The sequence below is a fragment of the Sminthopsis crassicaudata genome, chromosome 1 (assembly GCF_048593235.1).
Source record: "Sminthopsis crassicaudata isolate SCR6 chromosome 1, ASM4859323v1, whole genome shotgun sequence".
NCBI lineage: Eukaryota > Metazoa > Chordata > Mammalia > Dasyuromorphia > Dasyuridae > Sminthopsis > Sminthopsis crassicaudata.
The window spans coordinates 130,088,938-130,102,301 of NC_133617.1; the positions used below are offsets into that span (position 1 = coordinate 130,088,938).

Below are 13,364 nucleotides of genomic sequence, written 5' to 3' on the forward strand. Positions count from 1 at the left end.
AGTTGGGAGTAAAGGTTGGGATTGACATAAAGTAGTATTTATTCGAAGACCTCAATTAATAAAGAACTTGGTAATTCATGAGTACCAAATCCACTTTTATAGAGTTATTACTAGATAGTTTTTTAAATAATGAATTTGCTTTCAAATAAGATACCTATTTGTCCTAGTTTTACCCTATAGAGACAAGGAAAATATGTTGAATCCTTTTATTCACAGGACAACTATTCATATATTTGAAGAGAGTGATATAATTGTTCTTCCTTCTAAACTCTTGGCTAAGTGTATTTTTCTGTTTAAGCAAATATGTCAATTTTGCTTTATATCTTTTAGGAACTTGAACACAGTGCAGAAGGCAAGGAATTTTATCTTTAGAAGAAGTGGTGAGGAAGTCATTTCAGATAGATTTACAGGTTCATATGCAACAATAGGAGAAAAGGTGTAGTAGGATCAGATTGTGGAGCACTTTAATTGCCAAGTAAAGTATGGTGTTTAATGAAAAGATCACTATAATTAGGTAATTAGGTAGCCTGGGTATCAGTTTTCAATTCTGCCTCATACTTATATGATTGTGAATAAAACACTTCACATTTCTGATCTTCAGTTTTTTCCTTTGTAAAGTGAGGAGTTTCTCATACTTGGCCCCCAGGGTCCTTCCAGATCTAAAATCCTAATGATGAACTCTAGACAATTTTCTTTTTCTTTTTCTTCTCAGGGTTCATCCTTGGATGTGAAGGGGAAAACTATTTAAACAACTGAAGGACCTCCACAGGCTCACACCAACTTGATCAGGCAAGCTCATATCTTTATTCAAAGTAGGGAAGAAGGGGATCCCAAAGGACTTCAAGAGACCCTTAGCCTTTCACATTTGGTCAATTCCACAAGAGGAACTCAGGAAAGAATAAAATAGATGCCCTAAATCAGTTAGGATAGAAAGGAGAGAGCTAGGGAGAGAGATGTACTTTTTATTCTATCTGTCCTTGATGGAGGGAAGAATAGAGGGAAAAGAGGAATTCTAGAGGTAAAGAATACATGGATTGCATGCAGGGAACTGGTAGCAAATAGAGGTTTTGAACAAGGATTTAGTCTCGCATAATTTGATTCCCATCTACCTTTCAATCAGTCAATCAAAAAAAGTAATCATTAAACACTTTTTATGTGTCAGAAATTGGGTTGAAGTCCAACAAAAAAGGTCCTATTTAAACTTCTTCCCATATTTCCAGCCAAATTGGATTATTATTCATTGCCCAAGGTCAATAATCCATCTTGGCCTTTGTTTACTCATAAAAGTCATTCCTTCTGTCTACACTATATTTCTTCCTCACATGTTGTGTTGTTCCAATAAGTTCCTTAAAAACAATAACTGTTTAAATTTTTTTGCTTTATATTCCTAGTACTTAAGGCTGTGTTTTGCATACACTAGGCACTTAGCAAAGATTTGTTGATTGAATTTAGTCATTTTAACAACTTTTCTTTGGCCAAATTGGTGAATTTATAGGAATCAAGATGCTATTTTCTCTTGGACATTGGGGTGGGGAAGCATTTTTTCTAAGATTAACATAATGGTTTGTGGCTAAGTATCTAAAATTAGATGAAAACAGTTTATTTTTTAATAGAAGAAAAATAAAGCTCTTAATGGCAGGACATTTCCATCTAGTAGATTGACAGAATATATGCCCTAGATTTTCCATGTCCAGTATATAAATCAGAAAGTTTTCACTCTGTACAGAGTGCTGTTTTCTTTGCTTACTGCTGTGGAGAGGTCCTATATTAAGAAGGAAAATGAAACAGAGCAAATGAACATGCAGTTACTCAGTGATCAAACTGACTTTTTAAAAAAATCTCACCTCTGTATTTTTGAGAATATGTTTTAAGCCAGAAACCCATGAAAAGAAAAACAAGCTTAATAGAGCAAGGAAATTCAGATCCTATGAGTTCCAATATACCAACCTAAGTGCTATGAGAAGAGACATAACAAATTGAACAAAGCAGAAGTGAAATATGGGATTGCCTAATTACCTGGTGGTTTAAATTGTATTTAGGGAAGCAGGGACAAACGTGGAGGAACTTGATGTGACATATCTACTTGGAAAATATAGCTACTAACAGAGTCCACAACCCCAAAAATGTGATATTTTTTAAAGGAAAGGGAAAGAAGTCTATACTGGAAAAATAAAACAAAACAAAACACTACTCAGACTATATTCGGATTTCATCTAAGCAAGTCTGTCTCTCCATTTTTCTCTTAAAAATAGGAATAAAGATATTTCTATTCTCTCTCCCCCCCCTCTCTCTCTCTTTCTCTCTCTCTCTCTCACACACACACACACAAATAGGATCAAGTGAGATATCACATACAAACTATGCTCTAGACTAGACCATAAAGGACCATCAAGATGACAGCCACCAAAGCCTAGATCACAGAGTCTCACAGTTGAGAAGGATGTCAGATGCTATTTGGTTCAGCCTATATCTGAAACCCTTTCACAAATGTACATGACAAGTATCTTTGTACTTTTGGTTTACCAACCTAGGCATCCCATTCTACTTTAGAAGACTACAGAATTATTAAAAAAATTCTGTTATCAAGGCTAAATCTGCCTCTTTGCAACTTTCACCCATTGCTTTTGTTCCTGCCTGTTTTAGAGAAGCAAAGCATGTTTCTTCTTCATGACAGTCTTTCAAATATTTGAAAACAGCAATCATGCCCCATTGGTCCAACTCTAACCTTATCTCCTTGTCTATTTCCAGTTCTGTAAGTTCCTTGAGGATAGATGCTATTTTATTTACGAGAAAGTGTGGTGAATTGGTAAAAGTGCTGGGTTTGGATTCAGAGGACCTGGGTTCAAAAGTTTGGCTCTGCTGTGTGACCTTCAATGAGTCACAATTTCCTTAGGTCTCAGTTTGTCCCTATATAAAATGAAAAGGTAGGACTCATTGGACCTTTAAAGTCCCTTCCAGCTCTAAATCTATGGTCTTTATAGGGTACAGGGTCAAGATTTTTCTCTTTCATATCTCTAGATGTTCCCTAGCTTTTTATGATATGCCTGTTTTTTTTTTTTTTTTTTTCCTGGATCTGAACATTATACTCTGGAGGTAGTCTCAACAGAGCAATATAGAGATAATTATTTTCTTGTTTCTCAAAGGTATACTTCTCTTCATGATACTCAGTATTACTTTAGTTATTTTTTTGTCCTACTATGTCATGCTGCTGACTCATATTGAGTTTGCTATCTATTAAAATCTCTAGATATCTTTTATTACAACAGCTGGCATGGCTCCCATATTTTATACTTGTGAGATTGATTTCTTGAACCTAAATGAAAGACTTTTCATTTAAATATATTAACTTTCATGTTTTCAATTCATTCCTGCTTTCAAGTTTGTCATAATCTTTTTGGATCAGCAGGAGGAATACAGAGAGGCTTGGAGAGACTTACATCAACTGATGCTGAGTGAAATGAATAGAACCAGAAGATCACTGTACATTTCAATGTTATATGAAGATGTATTCTGATGGAAGTGGATATCTTCAACATAAAGAAGATCCAAATCACTTCTAGTTGATCAATGATGGACAGAAACAACTACACCCAGAGAAGGAACACTGGGAAGTGAATGTAAATTGTTAGCACTACTGTCTATCTACCCAGGTTACTTATACCTTCGGAATCTAATACTTAATGTGCAACAAGAAAATGGTATTTACACACATATATTGTATCTAGGTTATATTGTAACACAAGTAAAATGTATGGGATTGCCTGTCATCAAGGGGAGGGAGTAGAGGGGGGGAGGGGATAATTTGGAAAAATGAATACAAGGGATAATGCTATAAAAAATACTCATGCATATATACTGTCAAAAAATTATAAATAAAATTTATGTGGAAAAAAAACAAACAAAAAATAAAACAAAAAAATAATCTTTTTGGATCTTCATTCTCGTTTAGTTGTTTTTCCCAGTTTTATGCGAAAATTCAGTAAATATGTCATTATGTCTTTATTATAGGCAATTGGGTGGTACAGTAAGTAGAACAGTGGATTTGGAATCACGAAAACTAATCTTCATGAGTTCAAAGCTGGTTTTACGCTGTGTGAACCTGGACAATTCATTTAACTGCATTTGTCTCAATTTTCTCATCTGTAAAATAAACTGGAGAAGGAAATGACAAACCAGTATCTTTGCCAAGAAAATTTCAAATGGGGTTACAAAGAGTCACACACGATTGAAATGACTCAACAAAATGCCTTTATCACACTGGCATTAAAAAAAAAAAGTAATATAAATACTACCTAATACAGTAGTAAATAGCACAAGGTCAGACAGACCCCCTAGAGAACTCCAACAGAGATCTACTTACAAGTTGATGAGGAACCATTAATAACTACTTAGTGTCTGGCTTTTCAATCAATGTTGAATCCATGAAATCACACCACAGTCTAGCAACATGCTCCTGTATTTTCCACAAGAATAACAAGAAATACTTGTTAATCCCTTTGCTAAAACTTCATTTAATTACTTATAATTTTCTTCTGATCACCTAGTTCAGTAACTCTTCAAAAAAGAGGAAATGATATTAGTTTGGAAAGATTCAATTTTGATTAAATTCTGCTGGGTCACTGTGATTCCTACTTCTTTTTCTAGACTTTAATTTGCTGTAGTTTTGCAACTTCATTCTAGAATTTTGCCAGAAATGGAAGTCAGCTTACTAGTCTATAGTTTGTAGATTTCATTCTCATTTATTCATTCATTTTAAAATAAGAACAATATATGTCTTCCATTCCTTTTATACTTCTCCTGTTTGTCATGGTTGTTTAAATATCACTGACATATCTATTGATTTTTTAATACAGAGAATGTAGTTCTTAATCAAGAAACAAATTTATCAAGTGAAGCTAGCTGTTCTCTTATCATTTCCTTTAACTTTATATTGTTTCATTTTAGCAATTTTTATTATGGAGTTGGGAGAATAGACATATATATTCAATTCAATAAGCATTAATTAATAAACTACGTTGTTCCAAGTATTTTAATGGGTGTTAGAGATACAGAGATAAAATAAAAGTTTTTTATAGGGAATTTATATTCTATCACAGGATATTAAGTGCTTTAATATTTATATCTATATGTTACATTTTGCCTAAATTCTTTTTACCCTTCTAAATGTAAGTGTATTGTTTCCTTTTTAACATGTTACTGATGAGAGGATTCTAGAACTAACAGCTCTCCTTTCTCATCTAATTCCTCTATGTCTGTTCTTCTCATTTGGATAAGATAATTGCTCATTTGTATAAGATAATTACTCTTTTTACCTTTTCCTATCTAGTTTTGCTTTTTAGAATTACATCATATTTAATCTACCCCAAACTTTCTTTCAAACTACCCAGTTATTAATGACACAAGTTTTTCACAAATAACCTAGCCATGGATAAAAATTGACTTCTCCTTCCTATTGATTCCTATAGCCCTTACTTTATATATAAGAATCCACTTTGAAATATGATTATTTGCATAGGTAGGTCCTTTATGCTCCTTATTTGAGTATAAATAGAATGCAACTATTTGATTTGATTGAACAATCATTTATTAAGTGCCTACTGCCAAGCAGTTATGTTATATAGTCTCAAATGGGCCCTCTCTACAGTAAGACAATTCTTTTCTGTCTCCTTAATTTATTTGCTCTCCCCTTTACCGTAGTGGGTATTGAAAGCCTTTTCATTCTTACTTAAGCCTTTCACAATAACTCATTCCCCATTTCTCTCAGGTGATGATTTAGCCTTATGCTTAACTAAAACAAATTGCAGGCATAAGAGCTCCATATTCTTTCCCTCCTTTCACATACTTCCCTCATTATCTTCTTTACCAATCTCAAAAAGAGGGGACCCTTTTCCTTTCCAAGGCCAAGTCATTTACATACTTTCTTGAACCCATTTCTTACCATCTTCTCTAAGATTGTTTCCTCTATCATCTCCACTTTTCCTCTAATCATGAACCTCTATCTACTGGCTCTTCTTCTTTAGCCTACAAACACATTTTGCCTTTTCCATCCTTAAAAAAAACTTTCCCCTGACCCTACTATTTCTGATAGCTCTTTTCTATATCTTTCCTCCTCTTCTTGGATAAACACTTTGAGAAGACTGTCTACAATTGATACCTCCACTTCTCTTTTACTCAATTCTAAGCCATTTGTAATTTGACTTTTGATTTCAGACATTTGACTGAAGTTATAACTCTCTAAAATAACCAGTTATTGCTTTAATACCTAATAGCTTTTTCCCTATCCACATAATTTTTGGAAGCATCCTGAATATTTTGACACTGTTCATCATAATCTTCTCCTAGATACTCTATAAGTTTTTTATAACCCTGGTCCTTTTTCATTTTTTTCTTACCTTTCTAATTGTTCCTTGGTATCCTTTTATGGTTAATTATCCAAGTTATGGTGACTAAAATTGCCTATCCCTGACCCCTCTTCTCTTTTACTCTCTCACTTGATATCACCAGTTCCTATAGAGTTATTTTAATTTCTATGCAGATTATTGCCAGATCTACAACTGCAACCCTAACTCTAATCTCACATTACCAACTACTTTTTGGACATCTTGAATTAGATAGTCTGTAGATACCTCAAACTAAACATAATCAAAACAGAACTCATTATTTCCCTCCCTAAACCATCACCTCTTCTGACTTTCCTTATAGCTATTGAAGGCATAACTATCTTCCTAGTTATTCACACTCAAAAATCCAATATCATGCTATTTATTCTTTCACAATCACTCCAAAATCCAATCTGTTGCTGTCTTGTCATTTCTAATTGTTATATCTCTAGTATATCTCCCCTTCTCCCTAGATACACAGCCCTCATTTCCTCATGCCTAGACTATTTTAATAGCCTTCTAGTTGGCCTCCTGTCTCTCCCCACCCTAATCCATCCTCCACTCAACTGTTAATATAATTCTTTATAAAGGACATTTCTTTCTAAAGCACAGTTCTAATCATTTCTCTCCCATGCTCAGTAAGCTCCAGTGACTCCCCAATACTACCAATAGCCAAATATTTAATGCTTCCTTTGAAATCCCTTCATAGCCTGGCTTTTTTCCCCTTTTTTGTCATTTTATAGTTTTTTCCCCCTTCATGTACTTTGTTTCAGTGACTCTGGTGTTTTTTCTGTCACATCTTAGATACCATGTTTACTGGGTATGCTCTCCATGCCTGAAATGCTATTCTTCCTCTCTCCTGGCTTTTCTGACTTCCTTCAAGGTGAAGATCAAACACCACCTTCAAATGGAGGCTTTTCTTATCCCACCTCACTTCTATACTGTTGGTCTATTGATTACCCTTTGATATCATTTTTCTGTAACTAAACATTTTAGGAAGACTCTTGGTATACTCTACTTATGGAGTATGTACATGGTTTTTTGCTTGTATTAACTGATCATCTTCCAAGCTGTGACTCTCTCACAGCTGCTGAGGAAGTATTGCTTGTTTCTTTCCTCTGATTTTCAGAAGGGCTATTAGGGCTATTATATTTTTTGCTTTTCCATTTTCAAGAATTTCTTTTTAAAATACAAATATCCCTAGGAAAAGGTCTAAACCTGGACAATAATAAATTAATGCCTTAAAAGTAATTAATTGATATGCAATTGAGAGGATGAAAGGGACACAGTTGTGGTTGTGACAGTGAAAGTAGAGGGAAAGTGGATAAGCCAAGGAAGTAAGAAAGCTTCTTGGAATGAAGAAAGAGAGACCAATAAGGAATAATTTTACTCTCTCTAAAATTTTACCTAAATTCTGAAGCATTGTTGGTATGAATAAAAATAAGATTGCTTTTTATTTTTCCATTTTTCTACTAAAATAGTCCCTTTGAGGAAATATCTTTGAAACATTGATGGATATATGGATCTTGATACTAATTTAAAACATCTTGTAATCAGTAAAACTTATTCTAAACATTTTGCCAAGCTTTCTTAAAGCTTTTTTTCACTTGGATAATATCACATTCTTATCACACCATTCATTCTGAGAAAAGCAAAGGAGCATTTTCATAGGTATTGGCAGAAGACACAAGAACAAGTTTTCTATGAAAATTATCTTTCTTCTTTTTGTATTTAGTAGAAAGCAGATTAATTTTAAAAATAAATATTCTTATTAGAAGATAGAAAATCATAGGTCACTGTATGACTTGTATAAAGTCACACAGAGGGTACCAGAAGAAAGATTTAGATTCAAATTCTTTATACTGCATCACAATTTCCCTATAAACCAGTTTTTTTTCTTACCAAGGTGTATTTTGCTTTTGTAGTTCTTGCAATGTGAAAATATCTAGTTGCATCAATATAGAATTCACTTCACAATTGATATATATTGTTTACATAATATTAATCATTTGAATAATATCTGAATTCAGGGCTATTTTTACCCTTGGTCTACAAAATTAAAAAAAAAAAAACAGCAAGGAAATGATTTGGAAATGATCCTGTTTTCAAGTGAGGTCTACATATCCTTTAGAAAATAAAGAGAAAAGGGGGAAATTAGTTGATTGTTTTGCTTATGATGCTGAAGCAGTAGTTTGATATTTTTTTTTTTGCCAGGTATTTAAATATGACCTTTAAATGTGATTGAATTTGTTCCTGTTACAAAAAGGATCTTGCCTCTATTTTTCTCCACTGCATGCATACAATAATAATGTTTCATGATTTCACGGACTTTTAATTCCACCATGAGCACTCTCTCTATTAACATAGATTACAACCTTTCCAGACTTGACATTTGGTCTGGAGAACTGCTGGTTCCCCAAATATCACTCTGTGATTATGTAGCTAAATGAACTAATCTAGAATAGTCCACAAATGAGACACACAACAGATCTCAGAGTCTTTCTAGATTAGTGGTACCTACTTGAGATGGGTTCTGATATTATAACTTTTGAGGATATAGTGTCAATAGCCATTAAGAGGCATGAGCAAAGACTCCAATGTAAATTAATGTTGCAACAACCAGCACAATGGACTGTACAAAACACTTTCCTCACAATAGCCCTTTGAAGGAGAAACTGTATCATCCCTATTTCACAGGTGTGGAAAATGAGACTCAGTAAGGTGGTAAGTGTGACTAAATACCCAAATCCTGTATTAATAGAACTGGTTTCCTTATTTTTGGTCTAACATTCTTTCTACTATTCTAACATCTCATTCTTTTCAGTCCCTCCATTACATAGAAATTCATAAAAACTCCTATTTAGTTCTCATATTTCCTAGAAATGTTAATACTCTTAATTCCTTTATGTGTAGTTCTTTTAAGTTGTATGAAATTGGCTTTATTTTAAACAAAGAGCTGGTTCAGACAAGACATTTATTAAAATGTAAATTGCACTTGCTTGGTAAAGGAAAAGAGGAGAAAGATTTAAATGAAGATCCTTGGGGCAGTAAGATTGAAATAGTCAGAATATTTAGTGTCATGGGTACTATTAAGGATTCAAAGAATTTTGGTTGAAGAAATAAATGAATGAATAAATTTTATCTTATAAATATTTCTGTGGAGAAAGAAATGGCAAACCTCTATAGTAAATTTGCCAAGAAAACCTCAAATGGGATCATGACGTTTCAGACTTGACTGAAAATGACTTAATTAAAAAAGTCTCTATTTTGCATATAGGTGTTGATATGGGAGGGGAGAAGATAGGGAGTGAATCCTTTATATCTGCTTTGAAATGCTTGAGTATAAAAAATATAACATATTCATCAAATTTGAAACATTATGCTTCATTCATTTTTAGGTATTAATATTGATTTTTAAAAAAGGATAGGAACTTTCAATCAATCAATAAATATTTATTAAGCACCTTTTATGTGCCAGGTACTGTGCTAAGCATCAAGGCATTCAGACTAATGTGCTAAGAACTGATAATAGTATTGTAAACAAGAGCATAATTAGCGAACCTCTTAATTAGTATTCTTTGCTTTAGATATTAGTCTGTATCATGACTTTTACCTGTGATAGATGTGTTTGATTTTATCTGGACTGGTGAAAATCCCTTCACCAATGCAAACTAAATGCTAAATACTATGCAAACTAGTGCATAGTAGTTGCTTAATACATGTCTGCTTACTTGATATAGTAGTGAATTGGTCCTAGACAGATGCCTGAGGCAGAAAGATATTCAGTAATTTGTTCAGGTTACATAGTACCAGACATGGAAGTTAAACACAGACCTTCCTGATGTCATTTCCTCCCCCATGCTATCTTTGCTGTACTATTTTGTTATTTCAATTATAAACTTGGCAATTTGGTCTCGACAATCCCCCAAATCAAGTTAGGGTTTTCACTATTTCTGCCAAATGCATTGGTCAATGCTGAAACTTTGTATTGGAAGCACTGATGAGAAAGTTTATATTGTTTTTCATTTCAGTATATTTATAGGATCATAGATATAAAGCTGGAAGGAAAGTGGGAAATCTATACTAAAAGAGAAAGACACTGAGAACCAGTGAGTGTATAAGGTCACTTAGTGTCAGTCTTGACTGGAACTCAGGACCTCCAAGTGCATCTATTTTTCTGTACATGCTGCCTTTTAAATTCCATTCTATTCTATTCCATCCATCCCATTCAGCAAACATTTATCAGCTACCTATTTTCAGGGTCTCTTTCACAAATCTGAAATGATTGGAAAGGAAAAGAACATCTTATATTTGATTATATTTACTTGCATCTACCTTAACTTTCAACCTTTAAACACACACACACACACACACACACACACACACACACACACACACACACACGGAGTACACTGTGTTTTTGACAGCACATAGTAAGAATTGCATTCTTTATCCAAATATAATGATGACGTCCAGCATTCATGTGAAAACAGCAGCATTCCACTGTTTGCTTTTTTCAATGACAACTGGTGTTACTAAGGATCATCTCTTCAGCAAAGTGTTAAAAAGACTGAATGTTCTGTGCATACTCTTTCATGTACAAAAAAAAATCATTATATGGAAACAAGGAAAATAGTCAAATGTAAACATATATATATATATATATATATTATATGTAATATGGTAACCATCTCTGTTTCAATGAACATTTACTAATTGGATAATTATGGTTAGACATAGGCACTCTATAGTTTTGTCATGCATGTGTGAACATATATGTTTCTATTACATCTGATACAAAGTGATTTATAAGAATCAGCTTTACAAAACTAAAAAGTAGTCTGTAAAATTCAATCACTATTTGCATTAGACTTGACTTGTTGCTTAGTCTCTTAAATAATATCCTTGAGAATTCCTATCCTTTGGGGAAGAGGATTTTTCTCTGCCTCTGTTCACAGTAATTTAAAACAACAATTCTATTTCTGAATTGTAAGTTTCTATAGAATGATAAAAGAAAATTAAAAAAAAATTCTCCCATTTTTACTCATATCGTCTTGTCAATTTCTTGATGTGCAACTAAACCATACTTTTAACATCATCAGGCAAAAGTGCCTTCTTGATGTTGGTATGTGTGCTTTAAACTTAATACTTCTTTTCTCAGAGAGGAATACAAAATTTAAAAGTAAATTTTTAGCATTCCTTTGAATCTCATTAATAACCCAACTAATAAGATCTTACATGTATACTCAAAACTATCATATCAGCTTTTATAATTGCTTTGAAATTGGATTTGATGATTTCTGTATTAGCTGAACATGGGAAACATGAAGATAGGAAACCTGGGAAACTGGACATGTTATGTTTTTCATCAATTGAGCACTTTAAAAGAAAGTCCCAACTCTCTCCAGTATTCTACCTCTTTTTGCTTACTCATTTAATTGGATTTCTTACCTGCTTCCGGGAAGAAATGGTGCTATTGAAACATCTGTTAGCTGTCTTAGTATTCAAATTCTTCTTCTGAAAAGCTGGGTCATTTCTCCATGCCTTAGAGCTCTCTTTAGGATCTGAAGGAATGGGATTCAAGAATAGTATCCTAGCTATGAGTCCATAGAGGACAGTGGCCAGAATCATTGGTACAACATAGAATATGCCAAAGTCCATCAAATAAATAGGTGAGTAGTAATTCCTAGATACTTTGTAGCCACAAGATACTACAGTGGCATCTTTGTATGTGACCATATTAAGGTCAAGCAAGAAAAACCAAAGCATGCAATAAATGGAGGTGAAAGCCCACACAAAGATAATGATCTTTTTAGCTCTTGAAAAGGTACAGAGGAACTGGGCCTTGATGGGGTGACAGATGGCTATGTACCTCTCAATTGTAAATGCTGTGATGGAGCAAGAAGAAGCATTAATGCCCAAGTACTGGAGATAGGTAATACAGAGACATCCTATGTAGCCATAGACCCAGGAACCATAGATACTGTCAGTGATGTTGGGGAGACCTGCAGCCACCAACACCATAAGATCAGCTACTGCTAGGCTCACCAGGTAACAGTTAGTTGGGGTCCTCATATGTTTGGTTCTCATTACCACAAGGACCACCATGACGTTGCCTATGATGCCCAGTCCACAAATGATGAGAACTAAGAGGATAGTGACCACTTGGTATTCTAAGGATACCAATGCTCGGGCCTGAAGTTGTGTCTGGTTCAGTTCACCTCCTGTTTTATTTTCCATCTTTAGCAGCTTAAAGTTTCTCCAAAGTCTCTGGTGCTCAATACATCTTATCTTGCAGGGTCTTCACATTCATTCTGTGTCACTGCACTCCCTGTAACAAAGTTGGTACAAATGAATAATTGTATGAGACACTCATTCACCTTTTACCACTTCATAGCAAATTACTGTCCCTCCTGTGTAACTTTAACTTCTCATTTGAGTTCCCTCTTCTCCTTCTATGTGTGTCTAGCAGAGGGACATTGAGCATCTCTATTACCCTTCTGTTGTAGAATATGACAGCAGATTGGCATTATTTATAGGAATGAAATCTTTTCTTTCCTTGGGGGAAAACAATGAGAGAGGAAAAAATTAAAAAGGAGAACTCTTTATTCTGACTGTGATGCTAAAACAGAAAGCTAAATACAAAGAAATGAAAATTTAAAATTTAAAACAGTCCAACTTAATTGTTGAGAAGAAAAATAAAGTGGAAGGAAAGGCATAAGGATGAAAAAAAATCAGAAAAACATCAGCAATTTCAGCAATTCACTTCTTCCCCTTTTTCCTATAAAGAGATAAGATCCCTATACAATAAAATAGCAAACATTAGGATCCACAATTTTGCCTAAAGCTTTTCTTTCCTTGCACACTAGATAGATTTCTTCCCTTACCTTGTCCTCTGTAGCACTGTCTAGTTTCCTGGGTAGCTGAAAAGGTAACAGGTCCAAATGTCTAGTCCTGCAGAAAATCTTGTCTGTACTTTATTTC

General features: G+C 33.9%; 1 protein-coding gene across 1 annotated transcript in view; it reads right to left on the reverse strand.

The window, feature by feature from the left end:
• Positions 1-13,350, reverse strand: part of TRHR (thyrotropin releasing hormone receptor) — a 44,055-nt gene extending 30,705 nt beyond the window's left edge. Inside the window, exons 1-2 of the mRNA XM_074284821.1 lie at positions 13,268-13,350; positions 11,832-12,711 (exon numbers count right to left, since the gene is read on the reverse strand). Of these exons, the coding sequence (XP_074140922.1) occupies positions 11,832-12,620 (789 nt within the window). The 5' untranslated portion in view covers positions 12,621-12,711; positions 13,268-13,350. The remainder of the gene's footprint in view (positions 1-11,831; positions 12,712-13,267) is intronic.
• Between the last annotated feature and the right edge of the window lie 14 nt (positions 13,351-13,364).